Source organism: Pelodiscus sinensis, chromosome 2, assembly GCF_049634645.1.
Source record: "Pelodiscus sinensis isolate JC-2024 chromosome 2, ASM4963464v1, whole genome shotgun sequence".
Taxonomy (NCBI): domain Eukaryota; kingdom Metazoa; phylum Chordata; order Testudines; family Trionychidae; genus Pelodiscus; species Pelodiscus sinensis.
In genome coordinates this window covers 194,666,498-194,688,448 of record NC_134712.1, presented here as the reverse complement: position 1 = coordinate 194,688,448, position 21,951 = coordinate 194,666,498, and the positions used below count along the sequence as shown (strand labels likewise).

The 21,951-nt window shown below is 41.5% G+C and overlaps 1 protein-coding gene across 3 annotated transcripts in view; it reads right to left on the bottom strand.

Moving 5' to 3' along the window:
- The window catches only part of SCRN1 (secernin 1), a 70,229-nt gene that overhangs the window by 33,654 nt on the left and 14,624 nt on the right, over positions 1-21,951 (bottom strand). For all 3 annotated transcript variants that reach the window (XM_075922136.1, XM_075922135.1, XM_075922134.1), the window contains one exon: positions 8,731-8,890. In XM_075922136.1, the coding sequence (XP_075778251.1) occupies positions 8,731-8,889 (159 nt within the window). In that variant the 5' untranslated portion in view covers position 8,890. The remainder of the gene's footprint in view (positions 1-8,730; positions 8,891-21,951) is intronic.

Here is a 21,951-nt window from a genome sequence, read left to right as displayed (position 1 = left end):
GGTTCATGTATTGCTTGGTATTTATAATTGTTTTTTTTAAAATCACTTGCAGATGTAATCCAGGAGTTAGTTAACTTGAATCACTCACTAAAAACCGACATGTCAGCAGATTTAAATAATGGCATTAGTGTGTTGCCAGCAGATTATTTTCATTGTTACAACTCAGAGGTCTCAATTAGTGGACACCTTTTTTGAGATATTACGACATCTAATTCCCTATGTTCTCTGCCTATTAGTGATTGTCTCCTTTATCTTCATTTAGAAATGGAAGCTATCATGGAGTGCACTACATTAACTTTTTATCATCTTTTGGACTGGCTTATTTCTTCATGAGCTGGAATACCAAATTTTCTATCAGAAGAGTTTCATCTTATTCAAAATGCTGTACAAAGATAAGCAATAGTCAAGTCTCCACCATACAGAGATCACAATCCCTTACTGAAATAAATGTATCACTTAATAGGTTTATTAAAAAGTTACTCTGAGGAGTATAGAAAAGATTCTCTGAAAGGATAAATTCAGTGTGTGGTTGAGTATTTGTTTGGGGTTCTTTTAATTCTATATAACTCTAGCAGGAATATTTTTAATTCTCTGGCTCAATTTATTTGTCCCATTAAATTCGGTTTCCTTCCTCCCACCCAGAGGCTTTGATGCCTCTAACCGGGCAGTAAATTATTTATATCAATTTTTATTAGAGCCCTCCTAAATGGTAAATTGCTCAGTGATTCTTTCACAGTCTCTTATAGTCTGCTCGGAAAAAAAACTATATAAGAATGGCCACTCTGGGTTACACAAATGGCCCTGCTAGCCTAGCATCCTGTCTTCCAATAGCACCCAGTGCCAGATTCTTCAGGAGAAATGAGCAGATCAGGCTGATTATTGGATGATCTATCCACTATCATCCAGTCCCAGCTTCTGGCATTCAGAGGGTTAGGGACAGCCAAAGGATTGGATCACATCCCTGACCATCTTGGCTAATAGCCATTGATGGACCTGTCCTCCATAAATATAAGTTCTTTTTTTGTACGTTTGGCCTTCACATCATCCTCTGGCAACAAGTTCCATAAATTGACTCGTCACAGTGTGAAATACTGAGTTATCAACGTTTTAAGCCTGCTGGCTATCCATTTCATTGGGGGATTCCCGGCTCTTGTGTTAATGTGAAGGAGTAAAGAGCATTTCCTTATTCTCCATCTCCATACCATTCATGATTTCATAGACTATCATATCCACTCTTTGTTATCTCTTTTCTAAGCTTAACAGTCCCCATCCCCTCCCATAGAGCCTGTTCTATACTGTTGGATGAGATGTTCCATTTTTCTTGCCTTTCTTTGTACTTTTTACAAGTCTAATATCTTTTCTGAGATGAGGCCACCAGAACTACACAGAGTACTCATAGAGTGGTCATATTAGGGATACATACAGTGGCATTGCGATATTTTCTGTCTTATTGTCTTTCCTTTTCCTAATGGTTCTTTAATGTTAAGATTTTTTGACCGCTACTGCACACTGAGCAGATGTTTTCAGAGAACTATCCAAGATAAGCCCAAGATTTTTCTTGAGTAGTGTGACGGACCGGGCCGTGTCTGGGCACAGCTGAGGGCGTCCGCTCAGGGCGAATTGCTCCCTTTTATACAAATTTCTGGGGCCAACACCCCCACCTAGGGGTGCAGCAGCGATCTGGCTACTTCCCTCCAATTCAGTAATGTGACAAGTAGTAACAACTAATTTAGACTCCACCATTTTGTATGTATAGTTGGGATTATGTTTTCCAATGGTGCACAACTTTGCATTTATCAACACTGAATTTCATCTGCTATTTTTCCCAGTCACCCAGTTTTGTGTGACTCTCTTCACAGTCTGCTTTGAATTTAACTATCCTGAATAATTTCCTATCATCTGCAAACTCTGTCACCTCATACTTCACCGCCCTTTTCATATCATTTATGAATATGTTGAACAACACTGATCCCAGTGTAGCTCCTTCGAGGATTCAATTTAACTCTCTGCACTGTGAAAACTGTTTATTCCTACTCTTTGTTTCCTATCTTTTAACCAGTTACTGATCCATGAAAGGACCTTCCCTTTTATCCCACAACTGCTTAATTTGCTTAAGAGCATTTGGCATGGGACCTCAAAAGATTTTTTAAACTCCAAGTACACTATATCAAGTGGATCATCCCTGTACACATGAAAAGCAGGACAGGCAGAGGTGGCAGATTCATGTGACATTCTCATTCATGAAGTGATCCACACAATAAACAACAGTTTTAAAAGGAATCTGAAATTTGAATAAGTCAGAAGTCAAGGTGAATATAATGTAATGCATTAAATACTTTAATTGACAAGTAAAACTTATGGAATGAGTACCATAGAAGGGAAGCAGACATAAAGCCACAGCATAAGACTGTGAGAAATTGTGTTCATTTAGAAAACAGAAGCAAACAAGGATGAAGACTATGTCCCAACAAAGATCCAGTTGTTTATTTTAAAAAAACCTGCAAATCTGAAAGTTTAACACATCCCTTTATGACTCAATCACTGAATTCTCTGTCCTGTTTGGTTAGCAAACATTTTTTTTAACAGTGTCAAAGACAAAGTTACAGCAAAAAAATAAGCAAAGGCTACAACTGACAGCTCTAGAAAATGTTATGGAATCTGTTAGTGCTTCCTGAGGCAACCAATGGTGATTTCATAAGATTTCTTTACTATTTTTAACTCAGCGACTGAAATTAACAGCTCTGTGAATTTGCTCGATGTGGGTTTAGTCTTTCACGACTGATTTTTTTTTTTTTTAAGAATTAAACAGCTGAATTTATAAATGGTCTCTCGAAGTATGTGAGTTTCTAGTGAGACAATCTGACAACATATAGGGAATTGTTGTCCAATCCAATTAAGACTGTGTATGGGGCTGAAAGTGTACATTTGTTTGCTACCTGAAACAACAATATACATGCTAGATGGATTCTTTGCACTGGAACATATGCACAAGTTTCAGGTAATAGAAACCCAAAGCAAAATACACGTGAGACTGTTTAGACAGCAAAAAGTCAGCATACCTGAAATCCTAGTGAAAAGGTGGTTTTTGCTAGTTTAATATAGCATCTGGATTTCAAGACAGCAATATTATCAAAATATAGTAAGCTGACATTTCAAATGCACCAAAACCCCTGGCATTTCTTACTCAATTCAGATTTCTTCCCGTTTTACAGCAAATGAAAAAAAAAAAAAAAGGAATATCAGATGCATTATCAAGTTATCTGGAAAAGGCCTTTGAAATGGCCAGGTTAGATCAGACAAAGGTATTTCAAGAGGTAATATTTTCCCAATGCTAGCATTTCTAGAGAGCACATCTTTAGATGGCTGAATCTGTTTAAATTGTTCTTGTGTAACCTAACACCAGTCTCTCCCCTTTTTAGTTTTATGGTTCTATGATTCTAGGCTTAAAGGGAGGGCAACAAATCAATTTATAGTTGCACTAATGGAGAAAAATGTAATGAAGTAGCAAAGTCATCAGACAGAGCCTATTTAATTCCATGAAGACAATGGAAACATGACATCAAAACTTACTACAGTCAGGTGTGACATGAGTACAAATTAATTTAAATTCTGTAGTATGCCTGTGTGATGCACCATACAAAAGATGCAGTGATGAACAATGAGGCATGCCAGTTCCCAGAATAATTTTGGATTTGGTGTTAGTTAGAACTAGGAAGAATGCATATAAAGACAAGACTAAACATGCATGCTTTTCCATGGAGCCATGATTGCAAGACACAAAACCGACAAACATGATGAATTTTGCAGTGATTACATTGTGAAAGATATCAGCTGAATCAGCTTCCCCTGTGACCAATTATTATTTAACACTACACCCGTAGGAGGTGAAAAAATATTAACCTGCTGTGGCCCTTTGTCCAATGTTGTTTCTTCACAGTTTTCATGTGGTGCCATCTTCAAACTTTGCTCCATCTTACATATAGCATAAATTTGATGCCCCAAATAAACTCCCAGGCTATTAAGATATTTTGTGTTGCACCAATGCCCTAGTATTTAATTTTATGAAAGTCTGTACCCACAAGGGATGTTAAGGACTAGTTGACTAGTCCAGTGTTTCTCAACCTTTTTTTGCTCATGGCCCCCTTCTGAGCCTCATTCATCATATGCCTGGCAATTAAGTTTGGGTGGCCCCCTCAGAAACTTACTGAGCCCCCTTATGTTCCATTTTTTTCCATGTGGCCCCCTAGAAGTAAGGCATGGCCCTCTGGGGAGCCATATGGCCCACGTTGAGAAACACTGGACTAGTCAACTATCCTGTCATGGTCATGAGGGATGGTCAGCCTGGGGACTAAGGGGTTAACTGTACCTAGCCAAATAGCAGTCAGCCAATAGACATGCAGATAGGGATTTCAAACTGAGACAAAGGAATTTTGGGGGTTTTCCCTTTTTGTCCCTGGGCAGCAGACTCTCTAGATCAGGGGTTCCCAACCTGGGGTACACGTACCCCCAGGGGGAACGAGAAGCTTGTCAAGGGGATACGGGGAATATTTGATAAATAACTAGATTATCCTAATTGAAATATTCCAAAAGTAGTAGTGTTAGTGAAAAAAGTTGTGGATTCTAGAGTCTAGAATTTATTTCCTTTCATATTGAATAAGGGGTACGGGAAGGTTTACTAAAAGCCAAGAGGGCACGGGGACCGAAAAAGGTTGGGAACCCCTGCTCTAGATACTGAGGGGGACAGACATGTCCATCTCCAAAAAAAGACTCTTCACCATCTGTAAGCAGGGCAAAGTCTAGATAAATCCGTTTTATTGTTTTATGGTTTGGGAATGGGAATTTGATGCTGTGCATTTAAAAATGGGTTTTCCTCTCCTTTGTAACTAAGTTTTTGACCCATGGGAATCCCCCATGAGTATATTAATTGGTGATTTTTCCATCTAGTCATTATGCTTGTAACAGGAGTATTGTGGTGATAACAGAAGTTCTTTCTTTTTTATTAACCTGGTAGTGGTTAATTTGTGTGTCCTGGTTTTACTTCAGGGCTGAGATTTCCCAAATGATTTCTTCCCTGGTTTTTTTACCATTACTTGGGTGGAGGCAACGGATTTTTATCCCCAAAATCTAGGTATTATACCAAAGCCTGGGAAGATAAGATTTTCGGGTACTTTTGCAGGCCCCCTCTTCTGCATTCATCGTGCCAGAGTGGGGAATCGGCCTTGACATATCCAATAAGCAAATGCTTATCGGATAGCCAATCGACTAGTTGATTCCCCCTGATTCCTGACTTTATCAGATAGAGGCAGCAAGGGGAGGGAGGAAGAGGGAGGGAAGAGAGGGAGTACTTCAAAGGGGCAGCCCTTTGATCCTGGGATCAGCTGTGCGGGGCTGCCACTATGAAATGCCACCTCAACATTTCAAAGCAGCAGCCGCACATCTGAGCCAGAGATCAGCTGTATGGCAATGCCCCTCGAATTTCCATCAACTACTCGACTACTAAATTAACCGTTACTTAACATCCTCAGTACCCACTACACATAGTGTTATCTCTCTACTTAGACTGTCTGCACCTCAAGGGAAGGGACAACCTTTCTGGGGTGTGTTTGTACAGCACCTAGCACAAGGAGCTTCTGGTCTGTGATTAGTGCCACAGTGTAGGGGTGGTGAGGGGTGTCTGGGCTGCAGAAGTATGCCTGGCCCGGAAGCCCAGCTTCACCAAAGTTTGGGGCTGGGTCTCTCCCACAGTCTGATCTGTTACTCCCAATGTGCCTGCCTCAGCGCATCCCCCAGCCCTGGGCAATTTAAAAGGGTCGGGGGACCCTGCCATCAATGGCAGTTCAGCAGGGCTAAAACAGCTTCTTGGACATTCTTGCTCTGCACACGGCTCCCAGCACATCCCTGCAGCCCTTTGGTGTGTGAGGGGGCTTGGGGGCAGGGAGCCTATGGCTAGGAGTGGAGCCAGCCCAGCGGCCGGCCATCAGTGGAGCTGGGAGGGGATGTGAAGCCCAAAGGAGAGCTGGCTGGGTTTGCTGAGCAAGGGTGCTATTTATGGAAGGCTGGGGGGCAGTAGCTCCCTCCTGAGGTTGGAACGCCTGGATTTCAAACTTGAGATCTGCTTAAAGCTGCATGCCCTGACTCTGAGGGAGTTCTTAAATGCAACAGAGTTTGAGCTGCTTGAAGATTTGCCTTTGGGGAAGAGAGTTTGTTATAAAAAGAGAAGGGCAGGTGATTAAGAATAGCAAAAGGCTGAGCATTTAGGCAATTGAAGGATTGTTAGATCATCATGAAAACATTGCTGGCTATTCCACTTAAAAGATAGGGGGAAGTAGGAATGAGCTCTGTGCTGCTAGGATTTGCATTTGGATCACTGCTGTGAAACTTACAAATGTTCCTGAGAAAGGGGTGAACAGGGACTTATCCAGAGTTGACTGCAAAGAGTTAGAAAGGGATTTCACAAAACTGGGTGAATGGGCAACAGAAAGGCAGATGGAATTCAGTGTTGATAAGTGCAAAGTAATGCACATAGAAAAACATAAGCCTAACTAAACATACAAAATAGCTGATACCAAATCGCTGTGGATAGTTCCCTGAAAACATCTGTTCAACGTGCACTGGTAGTCTAAAAACTAAAACAGCTAAACAGAATGTTGGGAATCGTTAGGAATAGAAAATAAAACAAAATACCACACAAAGTCATGACATGCACACATCTTGAATGCTGTATGCAGATCTGGTCGCCCCATCTGAAAAAAGATATACTGGATTTGGAAAAGACACAGAGAGGGCAACAGCAATGATTAGGGGTAAAGAAATGACTAAAGAAAAGAAATGACTAAAGAGTGAGGGAATATGTTAAATGTTTTAGAAAATCAAGAATGGTGTGGAAAAATAGAATAAGGAAATGTTTTTTATTCCTTCACTAACATAACATAAGCAGCTGACCCAATTAAATTTACAGGCAGAAGATTTAAAACAAACAAAATAAATTATTTGTTCACAAACAATTTGTAGAACTCTTTGCCAGGAGATGGTGGAAAGACCCAAACCAAAACAGGGTTCCAATAAGAACAAAATAAGTTTAAGGAGGACAGGTCCATCAATGGCTACTAGCCAGAATAGGCAGGGATGGTGTCCCTAGCCTCTGTTTGCCAGAAGTTGGGAATGGGCAACAGGGGCTAGATCATGATGATCGCCTCTTCTGTTTATTCCTTCTGAAGCACCTGGCATTGGCCACTGTTGGAAGACAGGATACTGGTCTGATCATTATGGCCATTCTGATGTTTTTATATAGAACTGAAATGTATCTGCCCCCTTGCTGTAACCCACTAGACCCCACTCCCCTTCCAAAGCTGTGATAGAACCCAGGAGTCCTGACGGAATCTGTTACAGAATCAGTAACAAAATAAGAATATACATTAAAATTATAAGGCTAAAAAGTTTAAGGCCGTGTTCTTTAGGTGACCTGCCACAAGGTGTTAGTGTTAGAGCTGAGTGGGTCTACTATTTATTTAGTTTTCTTTCTTTTATATAGGAATTAGATCCAGGGCTTCTGTCAGCTAACTGCTAAGTTGTCTACCAAAAAAAGTAAAGTTTTCCAGTGACTTGGTAGCCCCTGGATAGAGATGATGTGGGGAATGGGGAGGGTAGATGGGGTTAATTCCCCCTCTTCCCATTTGGGGCTTGGCTTGTACTGAGCATGCTCAGTAACACTGACCAAGTCTCTGTCCTCAGTCCATCCCTCTATGTTCTCATGCTCTTCCCCTGTCACCATCGTGGGTTGGCCCTCCCCCACCAAAATCTGAAATGGTGCCCCTGCTGCTGTGACATCCTGGGAGAGCCCTGGAGTCCATCAACAGAGGAGCCACTGACCTCCCCGGTCCTGTATTTGTCTTCATTTATATTTTTTACAATGGTATAACAACATTTGTGGCAAGATTCCTCAGTAGTACAATAAGGTGTATGTGCAGTGCTTCTCTCTTACGTTAAGGTACAACACTCTACTTAAGCCTTGTTCTCCATTTTTAATTTTCTAAAACTCAACTTTACAAGTACACTTTGTTTTCTTTACTGTTAGGAATGCTACAGTAACACTGCTACGTTCTACAGACCAGCACAGGTTTATTGCAGCGTGTCAATGCACCACTGCAATTAGCAGCATCTGGCCCTTTAATAAAAGAGCATTTCTGCAGTCTCAAAAGCTCAGTAGTTTAACTCCGGGCATGTAAATGCTAGAGATTTGTAGCACCTTTAAATGAGACATGAGTTAACTGGACCAGATCAGCACCAAACAACTCATCCCTTCTGATGCTTGAAAGGATTTGTCAGTTAAAAGGAACAAATATTTGTTGCTATTCCCAGCTCATTAAGAGAATTTCACCCTGACAGAAAAGTGAGTATTGGCAAGTAGTACAGATTATTGCACAAGCAGCTAAGTTGTAAACAGGTCAGCTTGTCTGCTGCAGAAAATGGCCAGAAGATTCCCCTCAGCTTTACACTGAAAGAATTTTGTTGCCATTTGCCTGCTTTCCAGAATCTTCTCATTAGCCCTCCCCAATTCCTACAACATATTCTGGTAGACCACCTTAGAATGAAGCATTATTCAATCATTCTGGACCTTTTAAATTTGAGTTTAGGGAATACAGACTCCAAGGTGTGACAGGAATACAAGAAGCAACATTTGAAAAGTCACTTGCTTTACACTGTAATTTTAAGCACCATGAAGCCCATTACCTCAACTTTGCTTCCTGGATCATGGGCAGCAGCAGCAAAGTAGACTATCTCCTGGACTTCTTCTCGAGGCCGTGCAGAATTTTTTCCAAACACGACAAGACCATCTTTAGTGCGTGGTGGGAAAGCAACAAAACAATAACTGGGAGGAGCCACAGCCATCCTAAAAAAAATAAAGGGAAAAGAATAACACAAGTCTGACTAGGGTTTCAACAGGCTCTCAAAAAATCATTAGTTCTAGCTGGGGAACAATTATTCCACTGTCATATTCGTCTCATTCTCTTGTCATATCAGTTAAGTGCAATTGGTGAAAGAGAAGTGGGTCAGTTCAGTTTAGTCTTATTTGGAGTTTGAAAAACACAGTTAAATTACAGTGAGTTGCAGCCATCCCATACGCAACTGTGAAGGCAGAAGTGTAAGCAGGGAGGGGGAGAAGAGAAGGTGATTGTGACTTGATAATAAGACTGGTTAGACTCTGAAAATGGAAGATACTGAACAACTCTGATGCAAAGTAACACTTGACCTAGATGCATTCTGCTGACTCAGAAACAGGCACTGTACCAGAGCAGAGAGATTCACAGGAATGTTAAATATTCTACTGTAATCTTCTTCCTCTATTGCAGTTTAAAAAAAGTGATCTCTCAAATGGTATAACTGGAACCAGGACAAAAAATATGCAGAAAGCACAAGTGGTAGGAGAGGCTGCCTGTCAGTTTAACTGCCTGTGCAAAGAGAAGAGTTATCATAGTCACTGCTAAGTGAATGAACCTGGTTTTCCCTCTATGGTTTGTCTGCAAATATTTCAACCATTGCCAGTATGTAAAGACTAATCTGGAAATTCCTCAAATGCCTTTACCAGGATACAAATATTTGAAGTAGCCAAGCGGCCAGTTAATATACTTAGGAAGATTAACCAGCTAACTTTAAGTAAAAAACACTCTATTGTAGATAAATAACTAAAATCTTATTATATGCATACATCTGTGGATGGGAGCATATATAGTTTGTTGGGTAGGTATTTTGCCTAGTATCCTAACATGCCTCACTGACCCTGCAATTTCTGCCCCCTTCATTTTGTTCAAAATGCTGCTGCTAAACTCCAACGTCTTTGCCCACCTGGCTGATCACATAACTTTCTCTGAATGCCTCCATTGACTTACTGAAAGTGCCAGCATAGACAGACTCAAACCTGGGACCTCTGGAGCTTAGAATATGAGTCTCTGCAGCAGGGCTGAGCAAAATATAACTGTGGACCGGATCCAGTCAGCCAAGCCACCAGATCTGGCCCACGGATGCAGCGGGAAACCTCAGTCAGACTCTCTGCGGCTATGTCTACCCTGGCGGCTTCTTGCACAAAAACATCTTGCACAAGGGAATCCATGGCAGTGTGGACACTCTCTTGCGCAAGAAAGTTCTGATGGCCATTTTAGCCATAGGGCTTTCTTGCGCAAGAAATCCCTGCCACGCATCCACACTGCCCTCTTGCACAAGAGCTCCTGCACAAGAGGGCTTACACCTGTTAAAAAAAAGCGTAGCTCTTGCACAAGAAGCCCTCTCTTACCATGCCATACTGTAAATCTTCTTGCGCAAGAGCAGGCGGGCAGTGTGGATGCTTTCTGGAAGAACGGCCGCTCTTGCACAATAACCCGCCAGTGTAGACATAGCCTGCTTGTCCCCCCATCACTACCACTCAGAAAAGTGGCTGCTGCAGCCATTTCTCTCTCTCTCTCAGCTATGAGCCCAGGGGAAGAGGGAATCATGCATCACATGCTGCTACTGCCCCCAGCACAATCTCATTGGCCAATTTCTGGCCTATAGAAGCTGCCTCTTTGAAGAAGAGGCAGCGTGAAGCACCACTCTCCTTATCCTTCAGGCTCTTATTCACAGATGCACATGGCCCCTGCTGCCTGTGCAAGGAAAGAGCAGGCAGGAAACCTGCCTGAGAACCCTGCTGGGCTGCTGGCTGGGAGTCATCCAGTGCCACTCGATGGGACAGTGCACCACACCCAGCAGGTGTGTTGCTTACATAATCACGTGAGATCACATTTCAGCTTCTCGCAACCTGCAAAGCTCTACATACCATTCATCTCTGGTTAAGTTTGTAATAAACCTCCCCCATCTCTTCCACCCATGGTCTCAGCCACCTTAGTTTATCAGATTCTCAAAATCACCTCCACGCCTTCTTCCACGCTAACCTTTGTATGGATATTATGTTACCTCTGAGCCCATCTTCAAGGTCTCTACTCTGTTCATATTTAAGACTCACTTCTGCCATACTGCCTCTATGGAATTAATTGGCTTGTATATAGAGCGATCTACTGTTCCTCTTTCCCTAACCTGTATTCGTCATCCTTAGATGGTCCTCTGAGCAGGGGCTTAGTCCTTGGAAAGACTAACACATAGTATGCATTACTGTAAATACACTTAGAAGACTCTCTCTCGCTATATTGTCATAACTACACAGGTATATTTAGGGTTACTTCAACATTTTCTAGTGTCTAGAGACTCTTACATATACCCTTCATACATAAACTGCGTGGTGGTGCTCCAGTGTGGACAATTCTATTTAATCAAAGAAACTTGCCCTAACTGTGCTAACTTAAAACTTGCCCTACATCACGACTAGCACTGTTCTAACATATTTCTCAGAAACAGAGTGCTTAGTTGCCATAATTCTTGCAAACTATCATAGGCAGATGTGATAGCAGCCACTGTTTTTTGGTCATTAAACAAAAGGTAATTGCTGGTTTTCAATATCATGAAATAAAACTATCAGGCTATTAAGAGTTAAACAGAGGTACCTACTGTCCAATTGAAAAGTTAAAAGCCCTTATCCTCAACCAGCATGAATTATTCAAAACAACTGAACTACACACAGGCAATAAGCTGTGGATCTGGCCCTGTGCCAACAGGTTTTTAATGCCCCACATTCTTTGTGTGAGCAGTTAATTAGTTTCAGGTATGTTATTTGTGGAAGACTGCTAATACACTGGTTTGATCAGAACAGACACTATGAAAGTCAGAAAACAATCTAATTCTGCAGGGATATCTTAAGGGACAACACACAGACAGGCCCTATCAGGGGCCATGAGGGCCATTTGGCCCAGGCGACAAAGGGGCCTCAAATTTTGACATTTTTCTACCAAGTCATTTCCATTTATTATACACCTTGCAGTTATAATGGAGACAACAAAGAAACTGCATATACCTGCAAAAATTGATTTAAATCATCATGGGACCTTGGGCCTTCCCCAATTTTTTGGTCACATCTGAGTTTTTATCTGCATGACTGGAATAGCTTCTGTGATTAATGATTCTACATTATGAAACACTGTTTACAGTCTTCGCATAGTTTCAAAACCTCTAAAGTTATAATTAATTCTGTTACTGTATAGTGATTTTGCTCGGTCTGAGGGTGAGTTTAACCTTTAAAAGAGATGTTTATCTCTGCATAGGAAACTTGTATTCCTGTTTTTTATGATGTGTTTTTGTATACAATAACCGTATCAGGTTCAACTGCAAGTACATCTTCAATCAGTTTTAGATTCACCTTTAAAGGCTTTTTGTGCTAATAAACTTTTAATTCTAGTTGTTCCAGTTAGAGGAATTTAATAATAGGGGCATGTTAGCAGATGAAATTTCAAGACTTTGAAATAAGGCTATAAGGGCTGTAGTAAATAACGCCCCCAAACCGTTATTGTATATACTTCACAACAAATATTATAATTAAAATTCTGTATAACTGATAGCCTTTAGCGAATTAATTTATTATGTGTTGCTATGTTTTAAAAGAACGCTGTGATGGGGTGCACTCAGGAGAGTCCGGGGAGGCCTCAGGAGAGGAGACTGGGGGGCAAAGAGGCTGGCGGGGAAGCGGCAGGGGCCACCATGCAGGAACCAAAGCCCAAGCCCGACCAGACCCCGACACCGAGAAGGCCGATCAGAAGATCCGGCCAGCGCAGGCGGATGACGTCACAGCCAGGCAACCCAATGTGGGGGCGCCGGCTAAAGACATCAAGGCCGAGAGCAACGGCCCGATGGCAACAGGTGACGACGTCACCCGCTGGGACAGCGGGGACCTTGAAATGGAGGCCCGAAGAAGGACAGGGGAAAGGCAGGATGGAGGCCGGCAGGAGGGGAGTCATGACACCGAGTGGGGTAACCCGGACCCCGATGTAGTTGGGGAGAGGGGAACAAAGGTGGCGGGATAAGAAGTGGACCACGGCGGGGCCGTGGAACCTGAGAGCGGGTGAGTTTAGGGGTTACTACCCCACCCGCTGAGAAGAGGCTTGTCAGAGCCAGCCTTGGACACTCACAACCCTGTGCAGACACAGCAGCTCTGTGATGTGCTCCCATTTTCTTGAGTATCTTCAAACCACCTCTTCAAAAACACGTCCTCTCACCAACAGAAGCAGAGCAGATAGCAGCTCAGTGCTATTTCTCTTCTTCTCCCTCTGTCTCCTGCCTTAGGGCCCTGGGTCAGAACTCAGGAGAGTGGGTGGGCCGGAGTCTCCCTACCCCACGCCCCCGTGCTCAAGGCATGACCAGCCAGTCTGAGAGGGACTGGAATGGCTTTTGGGACGAGACACCCCGTAGAAACTCATTGGGATCGGGGTGGGATGTGGGTGCACAATAAAAGCATTTATCGAGAGACGATTGCAGAGAGAGTTGACTTTGTACAAACGCCTTTATAAAAATGAAGCAAAGATTTGAAAGGGGTGCAAGTAAGAGACAGTGAAAGCAACAGAGTGAAGCAGCAGTTAACAGTTTAAAGCTAATAACATCATTCCTTGTGGAAAAGACATCTCAGTCATTAGACGATGATCAGTGCTCAACAAATAATATAATCTACTCGCCTGTGGCGAGTAGATTGTAACCCAGAAGAGCTGGGTTCAGGCGATCTGGCAATGCGCAGATCGCCGGACAGCGTGGCTGGCAAGCGGGGCTCGCCACGGTTCGGTGAGATCCGACGATGACCATACTGACAGTGACACTTCCAGTTCTGATTATGAAAACTTTGTACCCACAAATAATGTTTCAATGCCACTGACTCAAAATGAGGAGGTCATTAATTGAGACACAGAAATGCCAAAGTAGTGATAGATGCAGAATCTACACTCGATTTAGAGACTGTGTGTGAACGACACCCACTTGTGCAGGCAGAAAATGAAGACCTCGTAGATGCTGTGCAGCAAAAGCAAGAACTTATGACTAGTACAGGACACAGTGTAACAAAAGAGGCATCAGAACCTGCTTTTGGACTTCTTGAGAAGAACAATGTTACTCAAATTCACTTGTTTCTCAAAGTTAGTTTTCAGATTCCAAGTAATATATTGAAAGATGCTGAAAATCATGTTTTTCCCTACTAGGCTGCTGACAAAAACTCTTCCAAATGGTGAGAGCTACACAAGAGACTGTGTCTGCTGAAGCATGGAAAAGCAGGTTCTGTACTGTGTACCCTGTTTTATTTTTTAACAGTAATACTTCAAATGCCTCAGTAATATCTGATCCATCCAGTTAGAGCATCAGCAGAGGTTAGAGGAAGTTGAAAGACCAAATACTTGCACATGAAACTTCAGTATTACATAAAGATAACTATGTTACATGGAAATCAGCTATTAGAGCAGCACTAACTGACACTTCAATTGAAAACTTACTCCTGAGTGAAATAAACACAGAAACTGATAACTGGAAAAAACTCCTTGAGCATATATTGAATGCCATTCTTTTTCTTTCTGAACGGGGATTGGCTTTGTTTGTTCCAGTCAATGTATTGATGACTCTACAAACAAAAACTTCCTTGGAATACATGAGCTTCTTAGCAAGTATGACCCACTTTTATCAGGACATATTGAGCATGTTCATGAATCACGAGAGTGTGAAAACACATGCAAGTCCATTATCTGTCTACCAGAATACAAAACAAGTTTATTGAGCTGTGTGGGACATTTGTGCCAACAACAATTCTTGAAGAGATATGACATGCAGTACTTTTTAATTATTACTGATGCAACTCCAAACTGTTCTCATAAAGAACAGACAGCCTTGGTTGTTCGATATCTTAAAGTTAAAGGAAGTTCAAAGCTTTCAATTGAATGATTCATTTTGTTCGATAATTTCACGGAAAAAAAAAAAACCTGGAAAAGAAATCACCGCTCATGTATTACAAATTCTGGAAGGCTTCAAATTAAATTTTCAAGTCTGCATTGGTCCATGGCAGTGGATCCAATATGGCTGGGAAGTACAACAGAGAACAAGCAGTCCTTCTTGAGCAAAATGCAAACTGTATTTTCTCCAGTTGTGGCTATCACACACTAAGTCTTGTCAGCGTTGATTATGCTGAATCATGCAAGAAAGCGATCACGGACGTTGGAACAATCCAGCAATTGCACAACCTCTTCAGTAACAATCCTCAAAAGTGGGAAATTCTGATGCGGCATCTGCCTTTTCCCTTCATGGCATATCGACAAGGAGATGGTTAGCACAAATTGGTGCCATTAAACCAGTTGCATAGCATTTGGACTCTGTGAAAAATGCTTTAAGTGAGCTTGAATTTCTTACTCTCATAGCACAGGTTCACACAGCGCTTAAGTCAATTCCGAAATATACATCCAAATTTGAATACGTTTTAATGTCATCAATGTGGATGAAGCTGCTAAAAATGATACAAATAACTAATCTTGTAATTGAAGCATGCAATGCTATATTAGATGTTGAGAGGGATAACACTGAATGTCATCTTAAAGATATTCAAAAGATTCATGATCAATCTTTTCTGTATCCAAATCAGTAGCACAGAATATTGACATTTCATCTGAGTTTTCCATCAATCACAGCCTAACATCTCAATCTGGTGCAGAAAGACACTATCAAGTCAATTTTTGGTGGTATTATTGACTCCCTCAAATCTGGTCTTACATGTCTATTTCAGTCACTGCAATAAATTTGTACCCTTTTTGGATTCCTTTGGGAGTTCAGAGAACTAAGTGATGAAAATCTATATTTAGTGGCTGAACAGTTTCAACAAAGGTACAACGAAATTTCAAGAGTTCTCTGTGACAAGACTGTCTTTCTGAAACGTATACATTCCACTAACTTTAAATCGGACTGCAAGACAAAGAACTGCTTCAAGAAATGTTTGATCTCGGCCTGTCAACAGTATTTCCTAGTATCACAATTGCATTATATATTTTTGTCAGTCTCCCTACACCAGTGGCTCCAGGTGAATGCACAGTTAATGTGTTAAAACAAGTAAAAAACTCAGCATTCTACAATAGGACAAGAGTATGTGAATGAGCTCACAATACTTAACATTAACAGTGATGTTGCATGTAAATTGGATTTTTCTTCAATTATAAATGAGTTTGCACACAACAAAGTCAGAAAAGCATTCCTAAAATGAAGAGTTTTGCTTGCAGTGGGAACTCACAATTAAAGTTACATTTTTAATACACATGCTATTGGTATAATGACTCAATTGTTAATAAATAAATGTCTCAAGTGTGCATTTTCCTATATTCTTTTAGTTTTATGAGAAGTTAGATACATCAGGAGCCTCTAAACTCAAAGTGACCCAGACCTCTGTCGTTCTCTGAGCAGTCCTGTTCACAGGTAATGAATATTTGATTTGATTGATCTTCCTCATCAAGAACAATTTGATAAAAATTAGTTACAAAAGGGAACTTGGCTTTATATTTGTTTAGCTGTCTTCTGGTTACCATGGCATTCTACTTGATGTGTGCCTGCACAATATGAAGAACCTTTTATTTAGCACATTCCTTATTTTTCAGTATAATCTCCCATTAAGATAAATTTCATTTCAAGACTGCAGAATTAAACCCAGTTTGACAAAGTCACCATTAAGAGCTAATCTGTGTATTATTTTGTTCCAGAAAGAAGCTATAGAACAGAATGTCTTCGAGCCCTATACAACAGTGGATGTCCCACTGTGAAAACACCAGCTATGACCTACATTTGAGCTTCAGAAGCCACAAGCATGAACAAGAGGATCAAGTTTTTGAATCAGCCTGTGCTATATTTTTAACCTAAAATGTTGTAAATGCAGATATTGACTAGAGAACTAGAGATTTTACATCTTAAAGTTCACATTTTACATCTATCAGGCTCTTCCACGTTTGGTTTATGTAGCAGCTATTGGGACTGGCTTCACTTCCATGATGCGAGTGCCATTCAAATTCTAAGTTATATTAAGAAGGATCTTTAGTTCCCATTAGACTCTGTGACAGGGCGTTTGCTTTGCACTGGACCTTTAAGGGCAAAACCCCAGCCCTGAACAAGGGCTGAGAGTGAAGCCCCAGCTGAGGCAGTCCTTGTTAATGAGGGCCCAACTAGGGGCTATAAAAAGGACTCCTGGAGGAAGAGGGAGGACTGACTACTGCTCTGGAGAGAGAGCAGTAGGGACCTGACTGCCAGGGAAACAGGAGGCTTCCAGCAGGTAGAGCAGTGCTGAGGAAGGAAGGCAGGGCTTGGGAAGCTCTGGCCAAGCAATCTCCCAGGCTGCAGGTTCTGAAGCAGCCAGGTCAAGCAAAGGCAGCAGGTCCAAACCTCTTTGCCAGTGATGAGTGGCCATTACAGACTGCTGTTTGCCCCTGAGGCAGGGGCTAGATGAGACTGGCAGTGGGTCACTGAGGCAAGGTGAGTACAGGGGAACTGGGCGTTCCCTGGGAGAAGAACTGGAGGACCTTGGAATGCGCAGTGAAGTAAACAACACCCTCCCATCCCCCAGAAGTGGGCACAGAGAGACTGCAGTGGGCACTATCAGAGGGCAGTGTCCTGAAGAGGACCCCGTGGTCAAAGAGAAACATGGGGAGACACCAGCTAGAGGGAGGCGTCCAGCCAGCCCAATAAGCTAATTCCCAGAGCAACCAGCTGGAGGCGCCATGGTGGTGAGTCAGCCCCATGACAGATTCTTTCATGTTATTTATCTACACAGGATTGAGTTCTTAAAATGGTACATAGGGAACAACTGCCATTACTGTTCACTGAGTCTGTGTCTGCACAAGTGAGAGTAGTGATACAAGTGAGAAACTGCAGCCATCTAAATAAATCTAAGGGTTTGTCTACATTACTTAGCTTTTAGTGACAAGGCTGTGATGACACAATTCTGTCACTAAAAGTCCACATGTGTGAAGGCAGTGGATTGGCATTTTTGCCAACAAAATACTTCTACCCCCTTGAGCAGCTTTTGCTTTTTCGGCTAGAGAGCACTCCTGCCGACAAAGCAGCATTCGCACTTGCCCTGGCAAAACTTACGTTCTTTGAGGTGTGGGGGGGAAGCTAGCACCCGTCAACAACCAAAGTTTTGTCGATCAATTTCAAGAGTAGACATGGCTTAAATGATGTATGTTCTGTTCCTGGTTTTCGATGCTATAACCAGTGCTGTCACAGCAGTGCAGATATACAGGATAAACTCCAGTATCCTGCAGTCTATCCAGCTGTGGCCAACCAGCAGCTCACGAGCCGCATGTGGCTCTTGCCCCCCGAGAGCGCGGCTCATGAAGCCGCTCCTGCACGCCCACAGCCCCTGCCAGCTCTCCCCCTCCCCCAGCTTCTCTGTGCTTACTGGGTCGGAGTTGCGGGGTTTTAAAAATGGCGCCCAAGATGGTGGCTGTCTTAAAGGGGCAGCCTCCTTTTTTTGAATTTTTTTTGTTTTTGCTTGACAATTCTGGTGCGGCTCTTCGCATTTTTTCACTCCTGTTTTGGTTCTCTTTGTTATATGGGTTGGCCACTCCTGGTCTCTCCCATCTTTGATAGGGTCACTCATCGTGCAGTAGCTTTCATATTTTAAAGTCAAAGAAATGGAAATATTTCCCATTTTAAGTGCCAAAATTTCTTTACCAGAAGAGGGTGATTAGAGAGGAAAGCTGAATGCAGAAGAGGGGAAGCCTCCAATTTTTTTTTAACGGACAACTATATTTGGTATTGGGACAGAGGTAAAGACTCCTAAAACATTTTATGAGACGAATGTATTTTGAGAGAGAAATTTCAAGGCCAAAGCATATCATTAAATCATCTAATCTTACCTCCTGTAAATCACAGGCAACTAACTTCACCCAGTTACCCCTGTAACTTTGACTAGAATATACTTCCCAGAAAGGCATGAAGTCTTGACATAAAAACATCAAGTGAGGGGAAATCTCCTCCCTTTGGCAGTTTGTTCCAATGATTATCACCTCAATGTTTAAAAAAAAATGTGCACATTATTTCTACTCTGAATTTGCCTAGCTTCAGTTTCCTGAGGCTTGTTCTTGATATGCCTTTCTCTGCTAGGTTAACGAGCCCTCTCGTGCCAGGTATTTTCTCACCATGAAGTTACTTAACTGTAATCAAATAGCCTCTTCATTTTTGTTAAAGTTACACAGAATGAGCTTTCCAATATTTTTTCACTCCTTGGATAGTTTTTTGTGGGTCTTTCCTGCACTCTCTCTAGTTTTTCCAACATCCTTTTGAAAATCTGGGCACTAGAAACAAGGCAGTATGTCAATACTGGTCTCCCCAGTGTCATATACAGAGGTAAAATCCACCTGCCTTACTCCCACTCCCTAAACCCCACTTATGAAATCATAAAAGTGTAGGGCTCACCTCCTCAAGTCAAGCCCCTTATAAATAAACCTATACTAGCTCTGACAGGTGTTTTTCTAACCTATCATTAACCTCTGAGCCCTGGTCTACATTATGGAGTTATTTCGAAGTAACAAGCAGAGCATCCACACTACCGAGCCTGTTATTAGTTAAAAATAACCAGCCCCTTACTTCAAAATAACTCCTGCTTTCGACGAGAAATAATGCTTATTTTGAAATAGCAGTAGTGCGGATGCTCCACTGCTGCTATTTCGAAATAATTGCTCCCCCAACTCATTCAAAGTAATTACTTCCCAGTGCTTCCTGGGGCTCTAAGTTGAGGTAGCGTGTCCACATTAATGGAGCCTGCCTCGGACTAGTTTCAAGGCTTCCCTGCAGTGTGGACAGGTTGTTTCAAAATAATTATTTTGGGAGTTATTTCAAAATAATTTCCTAGTGTAGGCATGCCCCGATGAGCCTATTCCAATGCTTAATTATCCTGCTAGTTAGAAGGCTTTTCTTAATAGCTAACCTAAATCTTCCTTGCTGTATCAAGTCTATTATTTCTCCTATCATCAGTGGACAGGGAGAACAAGCCCTGATCTACACTAGGGAGTTATTTTGAAATAACCCCGCACTTATTATGAAATAAGTGACGCGTCCACACTACCACACTACCCGATTATTTCGAAATAACGGGCTGGTTATTTTGAAATCTGCAATCCTGCTTTCCTTGGGGGAATAAGCTTAACTTCCAGAATAACTATTTTGAAATATTTCCAATGTAATTATTTCAAAATAATATTCTCGTGTAGACATGCCCCCAATTGATTACAGACCTCTTTGTAACTACACTTAACATTTGAAGATTTCTCAGGTCTCCCACTAATTTTCTTCTCTTAAGACTAAACATGCCCAGCGTTACATTTTGTTTTAAACCTTTCTTCGTAGATCAGGTTTTCTAAATCTTTTATAATTTTAAAAACAGCGAGTAGTCTTGTGGCACCATAGAGACTAACAAAATATTATACAGGATCATGAGCTTTCATGGGTAAAATCCACTTCATCGGATGAGTTGGAGTGGAAGAAGACCTGAAGAAGGGGGCTTAGCCACGAAAACTCATGATCCCATCTATTATTTTGCTATTTGCTAAGGTGCCACAGGACTACTCATTTTTAAAGTTACAGACTAACACAGCTACCCCTCAGATGTTTTATCATTTTTGTTATTCCCCTCTGGACTCTATTTTTCCACATTTTTCTTAAAGAGTGGTGCTCAGAACTGGACACAGTATTGCATCTGAGAGCTTACCAGTGCTGAATAGACTGAGACACTTACCTCCAGTGTCTTTCCTGCTGATACACACTAGAAACACTGGCCTCTCACAGCTTCATTTGAATGAGTCAACAATGTAGTCGTCCACTTTAAACCCCTCCTCCCCCCGATCTTTTTTTTGCAGTGTTGTCGTCTTGATTGTTATCCCTTGTCTTGTAGATGTGCATTTCATTTTTCCTTCCTACCTGTAGTGCTTTGTCTTTACTAAATTATATTTTGTTAATTTCAGATCAGTTCTCCAATCATCAAAATTGTTTTGAATTCTAATGCTGTTCTCTAAGTGGCTGGAAACCCTTCCAACTTGCTGTCACCCTCACTTTATGAGCATAGTCTCCATTCCATTATCCAGGTCACTAACAAAACTATTGAGTACTGGAGTACCAGACCCAGGACAGGCTTTTGCAGGACCCCACCAGATATGTCCTATCAGCCTGATGAAAAACCATTGCTCTTTGAGTACAGACTTCAACCAGTATTGCCCCCATCTTATAGTAATTTCATCTAGATCACACTTCCCTACTGTGCTGATGAGAATGTCATGGGGGATAATTGCTACAGTTCCAATATTGCTTCTGCTAGTTCCTTAAGTATCCCTAGGTGAATTTCATCGATTCCTGCTGACTTTTGCATCTAACTCAAGTCAATACTTTTTAATCTATTCTTATACATTCCAGGATCTCAATAGCCCTGTTTTCCACAGCCTTATACTAGGGGAAGAAAGAATTTAAAAATAGTTTCAGGATTGCTGCTCAATATTAGCAAAAATATGTTGTTGGAGACCACTGAATCCACTACATATGGGTATTTAAGGTATCACCAAAGTGGGTAAATATATGGCATGGGAGAAAGTGAAGGGTACAATGGGATTATATGTATGAAAATCTTCATTTTCAGTTACATCCTTTCCAGAAGCCCAAGTATTAGTTAACAAAAAAAAGTTTTGTCACCTCCCACCCATTGAGAACTTTGACTAAAAAACACTTTTCCTTAAAGTGCATTATTAAATTCAGTAACACAACTGAACCAACATGTAATCTATTTGCTCAAACTATCCAGTGAACATTTTCCTCTGACCTAAGGTGTCAGTATCTGGGAAGAGCCATTACTATGGGCATGTAGTTATAAGTATGTTATTATTTTAAATCTTGGACATGAAAATGTAAGTTAGTAGCAACTTTGTTTGCCCCATCTTGCTTGTTTATGGACCCAGTGATACATGAAGGATTTTTCAGCACAAGACAGACACTCTCAAAACTGTTTTGAGACCATTTCCATTGTGTATCAGCATTTTAAATTTAAGATGAAAT